The following is a 22,816-nucleotide window of genomic DNA, read 5'->3' as shown; positions in this document are numbered from 1 at the left end:
CAGCCTGGCTCACAGCAACCTCAATCTCCTGGGCTCAAGCAATCCTGCTGCCTCAGCCTCCTGAGTAGCTGGGACTGCAGGCATGCGCCACCATGCCCAGCTAATTTTTTGTATATATATTTTTAGTTGGTCAATTAATTTATTTCTATTTTTGGTAGAGACGGGGTCTCGCTCAGGCTGGTTTCGAACTCCTGACCTTGGGCAATCCGCCCGCCTCGGCCTCCCAAAGTGCTAGGATTACAGGCGTGAGCCACCACGCCCGGCAGTGCCAGTCTTTGTATTATAATTTAAGCTTGCAATAAGGGAAATGAGAGCATGAAAGAGGAAAAGAACAGTGGGCCACAATAATTATTAATACCTGATTCCCTCATTTTGCTTTACCATTAAGAGAAGTATCTCAAAAGAAAGAGCTAATATTTTCTCTTCTAAATTTATTTATTTATTTTGAGACAAGGTCTCACTCTTTTGCCAGGGCTAGAGTGCAGTGGCATCACCATAGCTCACCGCAACCTCAAACTCCTGGGCTCAAATGATCCTCCTGCCTCAGCCTCTGGAGCACCTGGGTCTACAGGGCACACCAATACACCCAGCTAATTTTTCTTTTCTTTCTTCTTTTCCCCGCCCCTTTTAAAAGACAGGTGTCTCCCTGTGTTACTCAGGCTGGTCTTGAACTCCTGGCCTGCCTCGGCCTCCCAAAATGCTAGGATTACAGGCATAAGCCACCTTACCCAGCCTAAATTTAACTTTAATAATATCATACTGGTGGAATTTATTTTATTTTATTTTTTGAGACAGAGTCTCACTCTGTTGTCCAGGCTAGAGTGCAATCCTCTTGCCACAGGCTCCCGAGTAGCTGGGACTACAGGCATGCACCACCAGGCCCGGCTAATTTTTCTATATATTTTTCAGTTGGCGAATGAATTTCTTTCTATTTTTAGTAGACACAGGGTGGGGTCTCACGGTTTCTGACTCCTGACCTTGAGCAATCCTCTTACCTTGGCTTCCCAGAGTGCTTGGATTACAGGCATGAGCCACTGAGCCTGGCCTAATGGAATGAATGAAGGAATGGATGGATGTTTTATTATTTATCCATTCATTCATTTATTTAGACAGAGTCTCACCCTGTTGCCCAGGCTAGAGTGCCATGGCGTCAGCCTAGTTCACAGCAACCTCAAACTCCTGGGCTCAAGCAACCCTCCTGCCTTAGCCTCCGGAGTAGCTGGGACTACAGGCATGTACCACCATGCCTGGCTAATTGTTCCTATATATTTTTAGTTGGCCAATTAATTTCTTTCTATTTATAGTAGAGACGGGGTCTCACTCTTGCTCAGGCTGGTTTCCAACTCTTGACCTTGAGTGTTCCCCCTGCCTCGGCCTCCCAGAGTGCTGGGATTACAGGTGTGAGCCACCACGCCCAGCCTGGAATTTATTTAAATTGTATTTTGTTGGGTAGGCATGGTGGTTCATGCCAGTAATCCCAGCACTTTGGGAGCCTGAGACACCCCCCTCCTCTATAAAAAACAAACCAACAAACAAAAAACCAACCAACAAACAAAACAAAAAAACCAGGGTGTGTTGGCAGGCACCTGTAGTCCCACCTACTCAGGAGGCTGAGGCTGGAGGATGTCTGAAACCCAGGAGTTCAAGAGTGCAGTGAGTTGAGACTGCTACGCTATACTCCAGCCTGGGCAACACAGTGAGACCCCATCTCTTTTTAAAAAAATTGTGTTCTGTTAAGTTTTAATCAAATTTTGATAATTTCTCAGAGCAATTTATTAAGTTTTTTGCTATGTTCTTGGAATTTAAACAGGCAATTGATTTAATGAGCTTGAGCTATACCAACAGTAAATAATTTAAAACATCTTATTACAGAAAATTTCAAACATACACAAAAGTAGAGAGAATAGTGTAATGAACCCCCATGTATCTATTACCAATTTCAATAATTATCAACATTCTACTGTTCTTACTTCTAGTTCCCCCCTCTTACAGGTACTATAACATTTCTTCCATAAATACTTGATATGTATCACCAAGAGATAAGGACTTATAAAAAAAAGTTAACATAACCACAATACCATTATCATACTAGACCAAGTTTAATTTTCCTCAGTAGTCTCAAAAATGTCTTTGGTTGGTTATAATAAAGCCTCACATGGTCAAGTTCGTCTGAGAAATAGTACATTCCAACAAATATTTATCTACACCTACTATGTGCCAGATATTGCTAAGTAGGCAATGGGTTCTGTAGTGACAAGACATACTGTATTACCCCATAGCTATGAAAACTGATTAATTGGCTACCCCAGATCAAGTGCCTCAATGATAGGCAGGACTTTGCGGAAAAAAATTTAACTTGCTGGAGCTTTTCAGAGATGCAAATAGTTGTGGTGCCTTAACATTAGCCAGAGCTCTGAACTCAGGTATGAAAACTCAAGGTAACTCTGGCCAACCTAACTACCTTCTGGTGCATTATTGTAGCACTGCCTAGAAGAAATTGTAAATAATTGTTGTGAATAATTATTCAGCATCTCTTACATAAAATGTACTGCAATTAGGGCCATAAAGACTTCCATGGTGGATTCATGAAATCCCTGTTTGAAGAACTTTTAGTAGAGAAGATAACATACATACTGGATTGCAAGGTGAAACCTGGCAGGTGCTCAAATACAGTACTTGAAAATAAACTGGTTTAAAAGCACAGATTGCTTCTCTGCTTTTTGGCTAAGATCAAATGTAGTATCTGTTCTTCTAAGTTTAAAAGCACAGAGTGTTCCTGGAGCAGTAGACATGTGGCCAAGGGAATGAAGGGCAGGGGACCAGGCGCCAAGTCAGTGATGCCATTTTGGTTAGACTGTGAAGGGTAATTGAAAATTATCCCATGCAGATAAAGAAGGAGAGAGAAGGGAATCCGAGGCCAAAGGGTCAAAATGAGCAATGGCACAAAAATGGACAAAAGTACCAAGTGTTCAGGGATGCAGCCTTGGATAAAAGATTTCATTAATTCAGCAAAAATCCTAAAGTATTTAAACTAAGAAATTAAGGCTTTGTTCATGAACTATTGAGGAGCCATTAACCACTATAGCCCAAAAATATCCCAAAGGACGCGCCTTTGTCATTCATCCCCAACAGGTACCTGAGCCTGAATTATTTTGTTCAAATCATTGGAAAACATTTGTGATGACTGATTTAGGCATTCATTCAGTAACTGTCACAGCCTGCAGGACAAATCTCCAGAGTAGACATTAGTATTATGTGGGAAATATCAGCTAGAATATATAAAACTCCAACCCCATATTGAAACACCACATTTTCCCCTAACATCTTGCAGCCTCGGAGTCAAAGACCTTGGCGGCTTTGAAAGAGACTCCACAACAGCAAGCAATAAATAAATGCTTATGCTAGATCAGGGTTGAGTTATAAAAATTTACGCCCTGGAGGTGGCCCCCTAAAAGGCATTGTTTTCTATTAGGTCCCTCAATAAAATATCAAGAGATTATAGGCACTAATACAATTTACTGAAGTGTTATTGTTTGAAGTTTTCCAAAAGCTGAGTCAATTATTTATTCAACTGCCTTAAAATTAACCGGCATTCCTTGGGCTGTTGGGGCCTGCGTTTCCTAATCGATGTAACTGAGAAGTGCCCTAGAGTACTTCCAAAAAATCCCAAAGCAACCAACCCTTTCGGAGCAGAGGCCTATGTAAGCCTCCAGAAAACTCAGCCTCAAAGGAGGTGAAAACTTTGGCTTCTCTTCCGTTTCGCAGATTCTAACTGGGACCACCTTGAACCAAATCTATCGCCCCAGGGGCGGGGACACCTACCTCAGCCCGCTCAGTCCCTTCGCAGCCTGCGCATCTCCCCAAGGCCCCGAAACTCGTACCCCGCCCGCCCAACGGCACGCACCGCCAGCCCCGTACCCTTAGGTTTGCCCGGAGGCCCAGACTCTTGGCTAAGTTCTGCAGGTCACTGTACTTGAAGGAGTCCAGCTCCTCCAGGGAGGGGACGGTCATCGCGATCAGCAATCCAGTCGATCCGCAGAGGATGGACAACCAAACCTACGCGGCACCGTTCAAAACTCTGGCGCCACTCTCAGCTTTGACCAAGTAGGACTTTATAGTCAGTTTAAACGAAGAACATTGCACTTCCATTGGATGAAAACGTCTGGAAGGCGGGGTCTCTGGCGCAAACCAATAGGAAGGCCGATTTCGCGCCTTCACTGACTCCGGCTCGTCCACACGCTTCACCTACACGCCCGCGCCGAAGGGTCTGTGAGGCTGTGGAGCCCATAGCCCACGACGTCCAATGAGGACGCAAGAACCGTACTTGAGGCGGGGCCTGGTGCGGGTTTGAAATGGAGGCGCCTGTTGCTGGAAGATGGCGGCGCGGCCACAACAGCATCGCTCGTGCGGTGCAGCGCTGCCTGGGGGTGACTTTAATGATGGCGCTAGGAGGCCGATTGACGAACCTTCTTTGACAACCTCCATGGAGTGGGACACGCAGGTAGTGAAAGGATCCTCGCTTCTAGGCTCCGCAAAGCTAGAGGCGGAGGAGCCTGCTGCTGGCCCGCAGCTGCCGCGGTGGCTGGAGCCCGAGAGGTGCACAGTGTTCCATTGCGCCCAGTGCCACGCCGTGCTTGCCGACTCAGTGCACTTCGCCTGGGACCTGTCGCTGTCCCTTGGAGCCGTGGTCTTCTCCAGTGAGTTGGATGCGGCGATTGGGAAAGGCGGGCCCCAGGGGGTGTTCCGGCTTTCTTCACTGGGTGGCTGAAAACCAGCTGGGGTATGGGCGCGTTGGCTCACGCCTGTAATCCTAGCACTCTGGGGAGGCCCAGGCAGGAGGATCGCCCAAGGTCAGGAGTTTGAAACCAGCCTAAGCATGAGCGAGACCCCCTCCTTCCCTGTCTCTACTAAAAATAGAAAGAAATTAATTGGCCAACTAAGAATATATAGGAAAAATTAGCCAGGTATGCCTGTAGTCCCAGCTACTCTGGAGGCTGAGGCAGGAGGATCACTTGAGCCCAGGAGTCTGAGGTTGCTGTGAGCGAGGCTGATGCCACGACACTCACTCTAGCCTGGACAACAGAACAAGACTGTGACTCAAAAAAACAACAACAAAAAAAAAAACCACCAAAAAACAAACAGCTGTGGAAGAAACGGGGATGAAGATTTGTAAGGACATTAACCCCTTGACTTGGGGGATAGGGGCGGGAAATGGGGGAGTCTTTTCTTGATTTTTTTTTTAATGGCCATGATGAGTCGACGGGGTGGATTTCTATTTCAAGGCCCGCAGAAGTACGCATTCTGACCCGTGTTTGTATTCATAGGAGTCACAAATAACGTCCGTTTGGAAACGCGCTTCCTAGTTGGCATTGAAGATTCGCTCAAAGGGAGGTATGTACTGAGAATTCCCGATTGTTCTTAGTCCTTGACCTGAGACTGAGGACCCTGGAACTGACGTGTGCGAGGAGAAAACAGTTTGTTCCTATGTTGTGCTAGAAGAAAAGGTTATTCCATTCAATTCAGTATATTTGAAGGATAGGAGGTTGCTTTTATTTTTTTTATTTTTTATTTTTAGACAGAGTCTCACTTTGTTGCCCTGGCTAGAGTGCCATGACATCAGCCTGGCTCACAGCAACCTCAAACTCCTGGGCTCAAGTGGTCCTACTGCCTCAGCCTCCCCAGTAGCTGGGACTACAGGCATGTGCCACCATGCCCAGCTAAGTTTTTCTATATATTTTTTAGTTGGCCAATTAATTTCTTTCTATTTATAGTAGAGACTGTCCGGCTCTTGCTCAGGCTGGTTTCGAACTCCTTACCTTGAGTGATCTACCCGCCTTGGCTAGGAGGTTACTTTTACCTCTTTGACTCTTGTACAAACTTGATATATTAATGAAATGGAAAAGTTATATTAATATTTGTGTATAGGTTTTTTTTGTTTTTTTTTTTGAGACAGAGTCTCACTTTGTTGTCCAGGCTAGAGTGAGTGCCGTGGCGTCAGCCTAGCTCACAGCAACCTCAAACTCCTGGGCTCAAGCGATCCTTCTGCCTCAGCCTCCCGAGTAGCTGGGACTACAGGCATGCGCCACCATGCCCGGCTAATTTTTTTTTTTTATATATATATCAGTTGGCCAATTAATTTCTTTCTATTTATAGTAGAGACAGGGTCTTGCTCTTGCTCAGGCTGGTTTTGAACTCCTGACCTTGAGCAATCTGCCCGCCTCGGCCTCCCAGAGAGCTAGGATTACAGGTGTGAGCCACCGCGCCCAGCCTAATATTTGTGTATAGGTTTTAAGATCTTTCTGAGGGCTACATCTCCCCAGTGGCATGTACAAGTGAAGTGAGGCTAAGAAAGTTATGTCTAGAAGAGGAAAAAAGAGGAAATATCATTTTGGTTTATAGTAATAGTAACATACTATAAATGACAGTCCTTTGAGATACTGGGACTTTTAAGTTTGCATTTAATGTGGAGTTTGTAATAAGCTATGTCAAGTCTGATTCTTCTATAACCCGAGAAACTAGGGAAAAACACAAGTTGAATGTTATGCACTTTAATACTACCTTGTAAACTTTGCATCTAGCCAGTATTGTGGTTTACAAGTGACAAAGTAAGTACTCAATGAGTTTGGTATTACAAGGCTATTCAATTTTTTAACATTTTAATCTATTTTTCCTTATTTTTACTTTTTCAAGTTAGAGGTGTATTTTAATCCTCAATTTTGAGTGTTGGCTTTCACGGCAAGACAATTCATTTTGACCACAGTTTGGTTCACTTTTAGGATTAAAGTATAGGAATTCTTAGTTGCATTGTCCAGTAACCAGGAAGAATTCGGTAGCTTGAACAAACATGAAACTGCATTAGTGAACAAACATGATACTGCGTTAGTGAACAACAAACATGAAACTCCCTTTCTCTTTCCCAACTGAAAGACTCTCCCTATGGCTATTGGAGTCCTCTTCCTATTCAAAGGGGACAGTGAAGGAAGGAGTGATGGCCTCCTTGGAATTGGGTGATATGGGGCCAGAGGCAGAAGCTCCTTGAATCTCCTTTTGGAGAGAAGGATAATGCATCTAGACCTGTGCTGTCCATTGCTGTAACGACTAGTCACATGTGGCTATTAAAATACAGCCATTCTTTCCTTCGCTGATTTCTTCCCAAAAAAAAAAAAAAAAAAATACAGCCATTCTGTATTGAGATAGGCTGTGAATGCAAAACATACACTAGGTTTCAAGAACTTGGTACAGAAAAATTGATCACTTTTTAAGAATGATTAAATGTTGAAATGACATTTTTAACATATTGGCTTAAATAAAATATTTTAAAACTTATTTCACCTGTTTCCTTTTTTTTTTTTTTTTTTTGAGACAGGTGTCACTTTGTTGCCCAGGCTAGAGTGCCGTGGCATCAGCCTAGCTCACAGCAACCTCAAACTCCTGGGCTCAAGCAATCCTCTGGCTCAGCCTTCCAAGTAGTCGGGATTACAGGGATGTGCCACCATGGCCACCTAAGTTTTTCTATATATTTTTAGCTGTCCAAGTAATTTCTTTCTATTTTTTTTGTAGAGATGGGGTCTTGCTCTTGCTCAGGCTGGTCTCTAACTCCTGAACTCAAAAGATCTGCCCGCCTCGGCCTCCCAGAGTGCTAGGATTACAGGCATGAGCCACCGCACCCGCCTGTTTCCTTTTTTTTTAAATCAAGACTAGTAGAAAATTTAAAATCACGTATGTGGCTCATATTATATTCCTGTGAGACAATGCTAGTATAGATGCTTTGCAAAACACTGTAGGGAAAGTCCCATGTGTTTCTGTATTTGTGGAATAAGAAGAGCTATGGGACTTAGGGAGAGGATAACGAAATGGCACAGCTCGCGACAAGTTGATTTTTTTTTAAAGAGCGTTTATGTTCATTACCTAGATGGGCTCAGAGAATGAATTAAGAGGATGATTACTGATATAGCTAATAAAGCATAAATTTTGAAATAAGACTTGGGTTCTAATTTTAATTTTATCTCAATAATGCATATGAAGGATACTGATCCCTCTCAATCTACCATATTTAATTAATTCTAAGGTATACTCTCCCTCTCCCACATTTAAACATCTTAAAATTGGCATGAGCTTTTCAGTTATGATACCTCCTGGATTCAAAGTCACAAGGTAGATAGATACAAGGTTATTTCTTGCATCTACATTTTATTATTCTGTTACTGGTAGACGGTTTATTGCAACTAATTTCAAAAAGCATTATTTTTTTTTTTTAACATGCTGTATGTCAGAACAAAAAGCATTATTTATAGTGTGCTGACACTTAGAAATAGCTTTGTTACTCTGAGATTTGGTTGTGCTCAACTAAGTGTCAGTATTAAATGGAATTTTGCTTATATTGATTGTAAGTAAAGTACATTGTTTTTTAATTGTTATGGCACAAACACCAGACAGAAGAATATAATGAACTATACACCCATCACTACACTAGAACAGTTAATCCATGGCCAATTGTGTTTCATCAAAATCATACTTAAGGCAATCATGGTGCTGGAAGAGGCAGATGTTAGAGACAATTTGACCGAGGAGCAGAAGGCGATCAAGGCCAAGTATCCGCCAGTCAATAAGAAGTACGAATATTTGGATCATACAGCGGATGTTCAGTTACATGCATGGGGAGATACTTTGGAGGAAGCATTTGAGCAATGTGCAATGGCCATGTTTGGTTACATGACAGATACTGGGACTGTGGAGCCCCTCCAAACAATAGAAGTGGAAACTCAAGGAGATGACTTACAGTCTCTTCTGTTTCACTTTTTGAATGAATGGCTTTATAAGTTCAGTGCTGATGAATTCTTCATACCCCAGGAAGTGAAAGTACTTAATATCGATCAAAGAAATTTCAAAGTACGGTCAATTGGGTGGGGAGAAGAATTTTCATTGTCCAAGCACCCTCAGAAGTCAAAGCAATAACATATTCAGCAATGCAGGTCTATAATGAAGAGAAGCCAGAAGTTTTTGTGATTATTGACATTTAAGACACCAAAAAAGAAAAGAAAATAAAACTACTCCTGGGAAGAACTGTTTTTTTCCTCTTCTTTTTAAGAAGATCCTATGATTTAAGTTCTATATTTTCTTTTGATCGATGGAAATTTGCAGAACGGAAATTTTAAACTTAAAGTATGACTTTGGGAAATGGAAAATCAGGGCACAGCCTTGGTCTATGTTCCCCAGTATTCAAACTTTAATAAATTCTTCAGTTCTTGAGGGGCAGTTATGGTCCTTCATTTGTTAATTCCCTGCTGTGGCCGCAGGTGCCTCATGCCCTTCCAGTGGGATGCAAGCCCTCCAGCCTCGACCTAAAAGGGACCACTGATGTAAGCAGCAGCCTGGGACTGAATCCAGTTCAAAAAAAGAATAATTTGAGAAAAAAAAAAATCATACTTAACTCCTTCACCCCATATTTTGAAACAGATACTTGAAATTGTATCATTCTGGCCATAAATATTTTAGTGAGAATCCTTATAATATAGGAACTTTTTTCTCTTTTTAAAGGCATAACCCAATTGTAAGAAAAGTATATTATTGGAAAACTACTTTTTGGAATAAACTAAGTTAAGCATTCAATATTTTTTGTAGATTGACTCTTTTTAAAACTTTTTTTTTTTCTTTTTTTTTTTGAGACAGAGTCTCACTTTGTTGCCCAGGCTAGAGTGAGTGCCGTGGCGTCAGCCTAGCTCACAGCAACCTCAAACTCCTGGGCTCAAGCAATCCTACTGCCTTAGCCTCCCGAGTAGCTGGGACTACAGGCATGCGCCACCATGCCCGGCTAATTTTATATATATATATTAGCTGGCCAATTAATTTCTTTCTATTTATAGTAGAGATGGGGTCTCGCTCTTGCTCAGGCTGGTTTTGAACTCCTGACCTTGAGCAATCCGCCCGCCTTGGCCTCCCAGAGTGCTAGGATTACAGGTGTGAGCCACCGCGCCCGGTCTAAAACTTTTTATTATGGAAAAATTTAAACATATGCCAAATACTGTACCCATCAACTCTTTTCAACAATTATCAATATTTTGACAATTTTGTTCCATTTATACTTTTCACTTATTTTATCCTGAAGTATTTTTTTGTGTGTGTGTGTGTGAGACAGAGTCTTACTTTATTGCCCAGGCTAGAGTGTCATGGTGTCAGCCTAGCTCACACCTACCTCCAACTCCTGGGCTCAAGCAATCCTTCTGTCTTAGCCTCCCAAGTAGCTGGGACTACAGGCATGCACCACCATGCCTGGCTAATGTTTTCTATATATTTTTAGTTGGCCAATTAATTTCTTTCTATTTTTAGTAGAGACGGGGGAAGGAGGGAGGGGGTCTTGCTCATGCTTAGGCTGGTTTTGAACTCCTGACCTGGGGTGATCCTGCCTCGGCCTCCCAGAGTGCTAGGATTACAGGCATGAGCCACCGCGCCTGGCCCTGAAGTATTTTTAAAGCAAATCAAAGACAAGTCAACTTTTCACCCCTTGTTGGTATTATTTCTATTGTCTTGTAAATTCACAGAATGTTATGACTAAAAGATTTTATAATCTAGTTGACCTCATTTTACAGATAAGGAAATGGAGAAGCAGTTATATTTGCCAGTATATTGGAAGTATGTACTTCTAATAAAATCCTCCAATGTCCATGATCCAATGTAAGAATGGAAGGCCCTGCAAGTTAGATGATGCTAACCCTTAATGATGGAGCAAGGTAATCCAAAACAGCTCTATGAGTATGGGTAAGGACTTACTACCTAGTGTGGTAACTTTCTTAACAAAAATAATGAGCCACAGACAATACAAATGATCAGAGGCAAATTGTGGAAATTAAAATTTTTAATCAGAAACTATGATTCCATAGCCACAGAGGCACTGCTGTATCATTAATTTCACTATCTGAATTTATTAAAATTTTTCTTTTGTGTACTAATATTCAATGAAATATAGGCATGTCTTATATTATTGTGCTTCACTTTATTGTACCTCACAGATACTGCATTTTTTTACAAGTTGAAAGTTTGTGGCAACGCTGCCTTGAGCAAGATTATCGGCACCATTTTTACAACAGCATGTGCTCACGTCGTGTCTTTGTGTCATATTTTGGTAATTCTCACAATTTAAAATTTTTTTCATTATTATTATAGCTGTTATGGTGATCTATGATCAGTCATCTTTTTTTTTTTTTTTTTGAGACAGAGTCTTGCTTTGTTGCCTAGGCTAGAGTGAGTGCCATGGCGTCAGCCTAGCTCACAGCAACCTCAAACTCCTGGGCTCGAGCAATCCTGCCTCAGCCTCCCGAGTAGCTGGGACTACAGGCATGTGCCACCATGCCCAGCTAATTTTTTCTATATATGTTAGTTGGCCAATTAATTTCTTTCTATTTATAGTAGAGATGGGGTCTTGCTCTTGCTCAGGCTGGTTTCAAACTCCTGACCTCGAGCAATCCACCCGCCTTGGCCTCCCAGAGTGCTAGGATTACAGGTGTGAGCCACCGTGCCCGGCCAATTAGTCATCTTTTATGTTACCATTATAATTCTTTTGAGGTGCCATCAATTACACCCAAATAAGATGGCAAACTTAATTGATAAATGTTTTGTGTGTTTTGACTGCTCCAGTGACTGGCAGTTCCCCCATCTCTCTTCCTCTTCTCGGGCCTCCCTATTCCCTGAGACACAACAATATTGAAATTTAGCCAATTAATAACCCTATAATGGCCTCTAAGTGTTCAAGTGAAAGGAAAAGTCATAAATCTGTCACGTCAAATCAAAAGCTGGAAATGATTAAGCTCAGTAAGGAAGGCATATGGAAAGCAAAGTTGTGAATGTAAAGAAAAAGTTCTTGAAGGAAATTAAAAGTGCTACTCCAGTGATATTCTGATACAGAAAATTTTAATAGTCTGGATGGAAGGTCAAACCAGCTACAACCTTTTTTTTTTTTTTTTTTTTTTGAGACAGAGTCTCACTTTCTTGCCAAGGTTAGAGTAAGTGCTGTGGCGTCAGCCTAGCTCACAGCAACCTCAAACTCCTGGGCTCGAGAAATCCTTCTGCCTCAGCCTCCTGAGTAGTTGAGACTATAGGCATGTGCCACCATGCCCGGCTAATTTTTTTTTTTTTTTTGAGACAGAGTCTCGCTTGTTGCCCAGGCTAGAGTGAGTGCCGTGGCGTCAGCCTAGCTCACAGCAACCTCAAACTCCTGGGCTCAAGCAATCCTTCTGCCTCAGCCTCCCGAGTAGCTGGGACTACAGGAATGCGCCACCATGCCCGGCTAATTTTCTATATATATTAGTTGGCCAATTAATTTCTTTCTATTTATAGTAGAGACGGGGTCTTGCTCTTGCTCAGGCTGGTTTCAAACTCCTGACCTCGAGCTATCCGCCCGCCTCAGCCTCCCAGAGTGCTAGGATTACAGGCGTGAGCCACCGCGCCCGGCTTAATTTTTTTATATATATGTTTTTAGTTGGCCAGTTAATTTCTTTCTATTTTTAGTAGAGATGGGGTCTCGCTCTTGCTCAGGCTGGTTTCGAATTCCTGACCTTGAGCAATCCACTCTCCTTGGCCTCCCAGAATGCTAGGATTACAGGCGTGAGCCACCATGCCCGGCCATAACACTCCCTTAAGCGAAAGACTAACGGAGAACAAGGGCCTGTCTTCAATTCTATGAAGGCTTAGAGAGGTGAGGAAGGTGCCAAAGAAAAGCTTGAAGACAGCAGATGTTGATTCATGATGTTTGAGGAAAGAGGCCATCCCTATAACATAAAAGTACAAGGTGAAGCAACAAGTGCTGATGGAAAGGCTGCAGCAAGTCACCCATCTAGAAGATCTAGCTAAGATCACTGATGAAGGTGGGTACACTAAACAAGACATTTTCAGTGTAGATGAAACAGCTTTGTATTGGAATTAGATGCCATCTAGGACTTTCTTAGCTAGAAACAAATCAGTGACAGTCTTCAAAGGACAAGCTGACACTCCTGTTAGTGGCTAATGCAGCTGGTGACTTCAAGTTGAAGCCAATGCTCAATTTACCATTCCTGATATCCCAGGACCCTTAAGAATTATGCTAAATCTACTCTGTGCTTTATAAATGGAACAACAAAGCCTGGATGACAGCACATAGCACATCTGTTTATAGCATGATTTACTGAATTGTGCCCACTGTTGAGATCTACTATCAGAAAAAAAGATTCAAAATATCTCTGGTAGAAACCATGAGATATGAAAATATAGATTTACTGTTCATTGATAATATACCTGGTCACCCAAGATGTACAAGGAAATTGTTTTCATACCTACTGATTAAACATCCATTTTGAAGCCCATGGATCAAGCAGTAATTTTGATTTTCAAATTTCATCATTTAAGAGATATATTTTGTAAGGCTATAACTGCCATAGGTAGTGATTCCTTTGATGGATCTGGGCAAAGTCAATTGGAAACCTTCTGGAAAAGATTCAGTATTCTATTTTTTTTTTTTAATTTTATTTTATCTTATTTTTACTTCTTTTCTCTAAGCATTGCGAAGCAGAAGGGATTCATTATTCTAGATGCCATTAAGAATATTCATGATTCATGGGAGGAGGTCAAAATATCAACATGAACAGGAGTTTGGAAAAAATTACTTTGAGGGGTTCAAGACTTCAGTGGAAGAAGTAACTGCAGATGTGGTAGAACTAGGAAGAGAAGTAGAATTAGAAGTGAAGCCTGAAGATGTCACTGAATTGCCACAATCTCATGATAATTAAATGCATGAGGAGTTGTTTCTTATGGATGAGCAAAGCAAGTAATTTCTTGAGATGGAATTGACTCCTGATGAAGATGTTGTGAACAGTGTTGAAATGACAACAAAGGATTTAGAATATTATATATATAAACTTACTTGATAAAGCAGTAGCAGGATTGGAAAGGATTCACTCCAATTTTGAAAGAAACTGCAAGTAAAATGCTATTAAACAGCATCACATGCTACAGAGAAATCTTTTGTGAAAGGAGGAGTCAGCTGATGCAGTGAATTTCATTGTCTTGTTTAAAGAAATTGCCACAGCTACCCCAACCTTCAGCACCCACTGTTCTCATCAGTCAGCAGCCATCAACATCAAGGCAAGACTCTCCACCAGCAAAAAGATTATTATTTGCTGATGGCTGAGATGATTAACATTTTTTAGCAATAAAATCATTTTTAATTAAGGTATTTACATTGTATTTTTAGATATAATGCTACTGAACACTTCCAGGGGTCCTCAAACTTTTTAAACAGGGGGCCAGTTCACTCTCCCTCAGACCGTTGGAGAGTGCGCACTGTGGGCCCAGGACGAGTGGGCTGCTAAGCAGGACGGGCAGCAGTGGCAAAAATACCCGGAGGGCTGGATAAATGTGCTAGGCCGTAGTTTGAGGATGCCTGTTAACAGACTATAGTATAGTGTAAAAATAACTTTTATATGCCCTGAGAATCCAAAAAATTTATGACTTGCTTTGTAGTGATATTCGCTTTATGGCAGTGGTCTGAAAACAAACCAACAATATCATTGACATATGCCTATATTTCTGTTATATTGCATGCATAAGCATAATATTGGGATTTCTTTACATATTGTGTTGTTCCATATATTAGTTTCTTCTAAGATATTTGTCTATAAGTACTGTGCTTTGTCTGAACTAATTAATTACTATGTGGAATTAATTCAAATTAATGCAACTTTATTTCATGGCTTGCTTTTTGGTTACCTGTATTCATAAAATTACAGTACTATATGTGTGGTATGAGACTTGTTATTACAAAGAAATTTAATATATTTTGTCCCTCCACCCCACCCCAAGATAGGGTTATTTTATTTATTTATTTATTTTGAGACAGAGTCTCACTTTGTTGCCCAGGCTAGAGTGAGTGCCGTGGCGTCAGCCTAGCTCAAAGCACCCTCAAACTCCTGGACTCAAGCAATCCTTCTGCCTCAGCTTTCTGAGTAGCTGGGACTACAGGCATGCCCCACCATGCATGGCTAATTTTTTTCTATATATTTTTAGTTGGCTAATTAATTTCTTTCTATTTTTAGTAGAGACAAGGTTTCGCTCTCCCCGTACCTGGCCTGTTTTTTATTTTTGTTTTTGTTTTTGTTTTTTTGAGACAGAGTCACTCTGTTGCCTGGGCAAATGCCATGGTGTCATCGTAGCTCACTTGCAATCTCAAACTCTTGGGCTCAAGCCTCCTGTCTCAGCCTCCTGAGTAGCTGGGACTATAGGTGTGAGCAACCATGCTCAGCTAATTTTTTATATTTTTAGTAGAGATGGGGTCTTGCTTTTGCTGAGGCTGGTCTCAAACTTCTGAGCTCAAGCAATCCTCCCACCTTAGCCTCCCAAAATGTTAGGATTACAGGCATGAGCCACTGTACCTGGCCAACATTTGTTAAATGTGACATTCTTCCAGTCTTATTCCTATTATGGCATCATTTTCACTTATGTCTTAGGTGACTGGAATCCTTCCAGAGACTGGTTGTTTTTTAAATTCTATGATATTCTTTCTTACCCATATTCTGTTTTTCCCTTCCTTTAGCACTTATAACCTTCTATTCTGTGGTCCTTGTGGGATTCCCATTGGTTTCCATCTATATTCTACCCATGCTGCCATGGCTGCCTTGAGAGGTCACTTCTGCCTTTCCAGTGACAAAATTATGTGGTAAGTACACTTAAATATTGTTCATCAAATTAATATTAAAAGATCTTCTAGAAAAGACAAAGTGTTTGTACCAAAGAAGATGCTTGAAAAGGACGAAAAAGATGCTAAAGCTAGGATGAAAATATAATGTCATAATTTTATGATCATTTAAAATGTCTTGGCCAGGCGCGGTGGCCCACGCCTGTAATCCTAGGTCTCTGGGAGGCCAAGCCGGGCGGATCGTTTGAGTTCAGGAGTTCGAAACCAACCTGAGCAAGAGCGAGACCCCGTCTCTACTATAAATAAAAAAGAAATTAATTGGCCAACTAATATACATAGAAAAAATTAGCTGGGCATGGTGGCACATGCCTGTAGTCCCAGCTACTCAGGAGGCTGAGGCAGCAGGATTGTTTGAGCCCAGGAGTTTGAGGTTGCTGTGAGCTAGGCTGATGCCACGGCACTCACTCTAACCTGGGCAACAAAGTGAGACTCTGTCTCAAAAAAAAATATGTCTTATAATCCTACTATGTATTAATCATACCCTAGAACAATTCAGAGGGAATTCTTTCATTAAAGAAAATTCTAGAAGGTAATAAGCTTTTGCAAAATAATGTTACTGTAGACACCTTTTGGGTTTGTCTCCATCCCATAGCCAGTCTTGTGGTTGTTTTTCTCATGTGTGATACCACTCCCAGGTATGGGATCAAGAATAGATACCTAGGGCCAGGAACAGTGGCTCACCCCTGTAATCCCAGCACTTTGGGAGGCGAAGACAGGAGATCACCCAAAGCCAAGAGTTCAAGACCAGTCTGGACAACATATTGAGACTCCATCTCTACAACAAATTTGAAAAATTAGCTGGGTATGGTGGCGCACGTCTGTAGTCCCAGCTACTCAGGAGGCTGAGGCAATAGGATCGCCCGAGCCCAGAAGCTTGAGGTTACGGTGATGCCTGATGTTGCCCCTGTACTCCAGCCTGGGTGACAGAGGGACTCTGTCTTAAAAAAAGAAAGAAAAAAAAGAATTAAGTTTAAAGAGGAAATAAAAGTATCCCTAAGCATGTGTTATTAGTAATCTCAAATCTTTTTTGGAAACAGGTATAAGTAAATGTCCTAGAAGAGCTATAATTGAGTTTTTGCTAGGGAAGTAAAAATAAAAAATTTTAACATAAATTTGAAAAGCATTCTGGGATTTTGATTAATTTCTTAATCTTTAAAATGAGTTGGATCAAAAGTCAGTTAAGTAGAAACTAGGAAAGTATTGGTGGCATGGGTCTGGGAAGATAATAAATCTCTATCAGGATGACTTTAGTTGCTAATCACAGAAAATCTGACTGACAGTGGCATTAGTAAGAGGCAGGGGCAGTTGGCTGCTCCAGGAATCATTTAGTTGCTCAACCATCACAGGGCTTTTTTTTTTTTTTTTTTTTTTTTTTTTTTTTGAGACAGAGTCTCACTTTGTTGCCCAGGCTAGAGTGAGTGCCGTGGCGTCAGCCTGGCTCACAGCAACCTCAATCTCCGGGGCTCAGCGATCCTACTGCCTCAGCCTCCCGAGTAGCTGGGACTACAAGCATGCGCCACCATGCCCGGCTAATTTTTTTTTGTATATATATTTTTAGTTGGTCAATTAATTTCTTTCTATTTTTGGTAGAGACGGGGTCTCGCTCAGGCTGGTTTCGAACTCCTGACCTTGAGCAATCCGACCGCCTCGGCCTCCCAAAGTGCTAGGATTACAGGCGTGAGCCACCGCGCCCGGCCTATCACAGGGCTTTGAGTTAGCACTCTTCTGGTTCTCTTGGCTTTTTCCTCTTGGATGCAGGATGACTGCTTTAATTACAATCATTCCATCTATCCATGCTAGCATCCTCAACAGGAAGAAAAAGGATATGGAGAGTATGGGAACACAAGAAAAAAATCTCCTTTTATCAGCATAAATTTCTTTATTCATGGTCACCAGAATTATGTCACATGATCACCTTAAGCTGGGAAAGTAAGTATGTGGCAATATGCTTGTCACAGGCCTGGTGTGGTGGCTCATCTCTGTAATCCTAGCACTCTGGGAGCCCAAGGCAGGAGGATCACTTGATGTCAGGAGTTCAAGACCAGCCTGAACAACAGCGAGAACCCCATCTCTATTAAAAATAGAAAAAATTAGCTGGATATGGTGGCGCACATCTATAGTCCCAGTTACTCAGCAGGCAGAGGCAGGAGGGTTGCTTGAGCCAGGAGTTTGAGGTTGCTGTGAGCTAGGCTGACACCATTGCACTCTAGCCCAAGCAACAGAGTGGCGGGCAGATCGTTTAAGCTCAGGAGTTCAAGACCAGCCTGAGCAAGAGCAAGACCCCATCTCAAACTACAAAAAAAAAAAAAAAAAAAAAAAAAAAAAAAACAGAGCAAGACTCTGTCTCAGAAAAAAAATAAAAATAATTTTAAAAATAGGCTTGTCACAGTTGGTTTACAACAATTATGATTCATCTGCTAGGGCTGGGCACACTGCTGCCCTAGACAAAATCTGGATTCTGATAGCATGAAAGATGTGCAGAATGGCCACTGGGTAGGCAACCAACACTATTCTCACAATGTGATTACTTTCCTTCAGACTATGCTACAGGTCTGCTGGTGGAGTGTGAAGCTTATACTCATCGTCATTATTCATAAGACCCTGGTTTTTGTCTTCAGTTTATCCTGAGATAATTTTGTCTCTTGGAAGGGGTAGGATGAGGCACAGAGCTTCTCTGATTTGTTTATTGAGAATCTGTTTTTCCAACAAAATACAGTTATCTCTCAGTATCCTTGCGGATTGATTCCAGGACCCTCACAGATACCAAGATCCATAGACAATGAAGTCTCTGATATAAAATGGTGTAATATTTGCATATAATTTTTCTATATCCTCCCATATACTTTATATCATCTCTAGATTACTTATATAACCTAATACAATGTAAATGCTATATAAATAGTTGTTATAATGTTTAGGGAATGATGGCAAGAAAAAACGTCTGTGTTCAGTACAGATACAACCATCCATATTTTAAAAAATATTTTCAGTGCACAGTTAAATCCATGGATGCTGAAAGAGGGCTAAGTGTACATCATGAGTTTTAAAATTGTAATCAGTTAAGAGGGCAGGCTTTGCTTGACAGATCTTTTCTTTAGATGGCAAGTTTGGTTCATTGATAATCTTAACTGTGGTATGATACTAATGTTTTCTCTGTATATTTTCTATTTAGCTATCATTTAAAAACAAAAGCCATAGTAAATGCATCTGAGATGGATATTCACAATATACCTCTACGAGAAAATATTGCAAAGGTAAAATTTCATGATGGTTCTTAGTTACTTTAATATATACTACTCTTGATAATTTGTGCCAATGAGCTAGGGGATGATGAAATGGTGTGATACTCAATAACGGTTTATACTTGGTATGGCCTTCTTTATTGACAAGGCAAAATACTAAAGTCATATTTTAAGGTCTAAATCAGGAAGAGGGGAAAGCTGCTTATCTACTGCATTCCTGTATTCGCCTTTGTGCTGAGAATGGACATTAGCATCTTGCATAGAGCTGTCCTCTCTGCAGTTACCTTATAATTGTTTACCAAGTCTCAGAGGAAGGTGTGGTTAAAACAATTATTGAGAATTCTTATTTAAATGGGTTTTTTTTTTTTTTAAGCCTCTAAACATTTGGCATTAAATGGGTTTTATGAGCAGTTGATGGCTTTGAATTGAAGAAAGATTTTTTAGTAGCTTGCAGACTTATACTGAGTGAAAATTTGGTTATAACTTTATTATCCTGAAAAGAACAATCTTAGAATTTACTATTGATTTTGTCATTAGTAGTGTTAATAGTTTATACCTTGTGAATTACACATTTTGTAACCAATGACATTTATTTTTCAAAATTTAACATTAGGAGTAACATTAAGGACAGAACAGTGATTTTTTTTTTTGTTTGCTTTTTTACAAAGCTAGCTAAGCTCATTATACAACATTCTAAGCCCAGGAGTTGGCAAACCTCTTCTGTAAAGGGCTGGATGCAAATATTTTAAGCTTTGTGACCATATAGTCTCAACTACCCTACTCTGCCATTATTGTGCAAAAGCAGCCATAGATAATGCATAAACAAATGGACATGGCTGTGTTACAATAAAAATTTACTAAAATGGGCAGTAGGCCCATAATTTACCAGTCTCTACTCTGTGAGTTCATGAGAAGGTCAGTAAGTATTGTTCCTAAAAATAATTGACATGGGAAATGACATTGGAATGACAGAGTCCACAAAGCTGAAGAAAATTAAAAAGAAAACAACGATCTTAAGTCTGTGGAAATTTTCCTCAAGGCATTCAATAAATAGAAAAACAAATATTTAAGAAAATCTACTACATCTTGGTAAGAACAGTGAGAGAGCCTGTGGGATCTGAGCCATAACCTGTTCTCTCCCTTCTACTCCCCACCCTCAGCACAGAAGGAGGGAGGCTCCATCTGGGCAGGTGCAACCAAGAACAAAGGAATCCTTTCCCCCCCATCTCCCAGTCAAGGGATATGGTATCTCCCCATGAAGGGCGGGCCACCAGTATTTCTCATTCCCCTATTCTGTGTCGCCGAAGCTCTGTTCCAGGCAAGAGTGGCCATTTGTAGTGTATTGGTTCTACTACAGGCACAATAGGCCAAGAATATTGGGAACCCCAGCTTGATTGTAGGTGAAAATTCCATGCTGGGACGGACAAGCTGAGATGACCAGAAACCACTGCCTCTGCCCTGCTGAGGAACACCACTAAATGTGGTTCTCAATATAGCTCTTCTAATGTGACAGAACTCTTGAAAATTATCTAATTAATTACAACAAAACATTTGTTCTAAACCTAATTACCAGGGTTATTTATGAAGACCATTTGCAGAATATTCAAATCAGAAAGGTATTTGTTACTGTTAACAAAAGGTTCAAAGAAAAGCTAAATTCTTGCCACTGAAAAAGGAGGTGAAGACTAATTGATGCTTCTATCTCCACAAAGCTCTCTGACCACATTTGATTCTATTCCTCACAGAAACAGTGATGCTCAGCAGTGGCTGGTCTTTTTTCACATGAAACTTTATGTCTGAGGATCTTATTGTGCACTAGGTTGTTGCATGAAGTTCTTTCAGAAACAGAATGTGTTCTTGAAATGTGTTGAGACATTGCCAGTTCCCAATCACTAGATATAAACTAGTTTAAAAATTTGAAGTGGGTTTACAACTAGCAAATTAGGAGTTAAGCTTAAGATGCCCTAATATCTATCTCTCTTCCTAGCTAAAAGAGAAGATAATGTTAACGCATACTCGCTTAAGTTCACTAATGAAGATTCTGAAGGAAGTGACTCTTGACCAGCCCAAGCCAGAAAACTGATCCAGAACCAAGGCTCAAGCATCAGGTTTCAGGCTTTATTGTCTTCAACAATTTGGTCTTTTCTTGAAAAAGACTGGCTTCAAGAATGGGGGAAAATGCAGTTTATTATGTTTGCCGCTAGACTGATTTTCCAAATGATTTGTGAAGCTGTTTTTAGATTAGAAATTAAAGAGTCTTCTGTCCAGGTTTAATAGCTATTTGCTTTAAGAACTTATTTTAGCTTCTTATCAATTTCATAATACTTATCTCTGAACACATCTTTGATTGCAAATTTAGGAATTAGGATGCAATGTTCCATGTGTCTTCTGATCTAAAGTTGCATGGTTGGTCTGAAAGTAGAGTTGGGTTTAATGTTGACTATTTGTATTCCTCTGTGGAGTAGTTGTTATTAATGCTGAAAAATCATTTTTTGCTTATGTGAAATAGAGATACCTGATACTCTATAGGTAATATTTAATAAATTGACTGGATAATATATAATTTGTCTCTTTTATAAACTGAGCTTAACAGGATAATAATGAAAGCAATGATAAAGTATCAAACATTCACTGAAGTATTGTTTTCTCTAATTTTCCTTTATGTAGCACTTTGGCTGAGTAGCTTATCAAAATATTTATTTAAAAATTTATAAGGTATTATGCTTAGGTGCTGGGTAAAAAAGGTAAGCAAAAACAGTTACTGTGTAGCCTCACAAAGTTTATAATCTAGTCACAGGTACACATTCACATAATCACATACAGACATGTAAAATTATGACAGTGGTAAGGGTTTTGAGAAAAAGGGACAGTGCTACAAGCACATAAAGCAGGCAACTGATCTGGTCTCTGGTTCAGGGAAGGCCTCTCTGAGGAGGTGGAGTTTCAGCAAGGGTCTCAAAGAAGAGTAGCCATTAACAAGGTGATAGAGGGAATAGCAGCATGTGCCAAGACCATGTGAGGTCGTTTGAGCCTATTAAAAGGCAGCCTGCAAGAATTGTAAAGGTAGCCAGAAACCAGAGGGTGCAAGGATATTTATTTTTCACCCAAGAACAATGGGAAGCCCTCGAAGAATTTTAAGCGTGTGTGTGTGTGACAGATCAAATTTACTTTTTTAGAACCTCATTTTCATTGTCCTGTGGAGAAAGGGAGGGAAAGGCAACAAGCAGACACTAAGGAGAGGCTGTGACACTAGCATAATCAAGGAATTATATATCCAGGTGGTGGTGGTAATAGATGCTAACTTGGTTGAAATGTAGCTAGTAAAATTTTTATATATAGCAGATTCTTTCCACTTTATACTGCATATAGGACATTTTCCTTTAAAAAGGTTTTATACTGAGAAAATTCTGATTTGCTTGCAAATATGCTTTTGAGTTGCCAAATTTGGTTCCATAAGCAAGGACAATAAAGGACACTAGAAAAACTTTTAGGCTTGGCGTGGTGGCTCACACCTGTAATCCTGGTACTCTTGGAGGCCGAAGCAGATGGATTGCTAAAGGTCAGTTCAAAACCAGCCTGAGCAAGAACAAAAACCCTGTCTCTACTAAAAATAGAAAGTAGCTGGACAACTAAAAATATATAGAAAAACTTAGCTGGGCATGGTGGCACATGCCTGTGGTCCCAGCTACTCGGGAGGCTGAGGCAGAAGGATCACTTGAGCCTAGGAGTTTGAGGTTGCTGTGAGCTAGGCTCATGCCACGTCACAGGGCAACAGAGTGATACTCTGTCTCAAAAAAAGAAAAAGAAACCAACTCCATTTTTGTAACCCTACCATCTAGCACAGTATCTGGAAAAG

General features: G+C 40.7%; 2 protein-coding genes and 2 pseudogenes across 4 annotated transcripts in view; 3 read left to right on the top strand and 1 right to left on the bottom strand.

The window, feature by feature from the left end:
* NUSAP1 (nucleolar and spindle associated protein 1) overlaps positions 1-4,051 on the bottom strand; it is a 34,563-nt gene extending 30,512 nt beyond the window's left edge. For 2 of the 3 annotated variants that reach the window (XM_012766459.3, XM_012766458.3), the window contains exon 1: positions 3,919-4,051. In XM_012766459.3, coding sequence (XP_012621913.1) covers positions 3,919-4,011 — 93 coding nt within the window. In that variant the 5' untranslated portion in view covers positions 4,012-4,051. The remainder of the gene's footprint in view (positions 1-3,918) is intronic. The other variant, XM_076004262.1, reaches the window with a different exon arrangement.
* Positions 2,705-2,795, top strand: LOC142871578 (uncharacterized; annotated as a pseudogene).
* Positions 4,052-4,323: 272 nt separating the features above from the next.
* Positions 4,324-21,515, top strand: OIP5 (Opa interacting protein 5). Its single transcript, XM_012766460.2, has 5 exons — positions 4,324-4,697; positions 5,325-5,391; positions 15,557-15,679; positions 18,891-18,972; positions 20,948-21,515. The coding sequence occupies exons 1-5, from the start codon at positions 4,376-4,378 to the stop codon at positions 21,041-21,043; spliced, it is 690 nt and encodes a 229-aa protein (XP_012621914.1). The 5' UTR covers positions 4,324-4,375; the 3' UTR covers positions 21,044-21,515.
* On the top strand, positions 8,277-9,047 carry LOC105872472 (protein archease pseudogene; annotated as a pseudogene).
* Positions 21,516-22,816: the final 1,301 nt, after the last annotated feature.

The sequence above is a fragment of the Microcebus murinus genome, chromosome 6, assembly GCF_040939455.1.
Source record: "Microcebus murinus isolate Inina chromosome 6, M.murinus_Inina_mat1.0, whole genome shotgun sequence".
Classification (NCBI taxonomy): Eukaryota; Metazoa; Chordata; class Mammalia; order Primates; family Cheirogaleidae; genus Microcebus; species Microcebus murinus.
The sequence above is the reverse complement of the archived record's forward strand: the minus strand, read 5'-3'. Positions and strand labels throughout refer to the sequence as shown.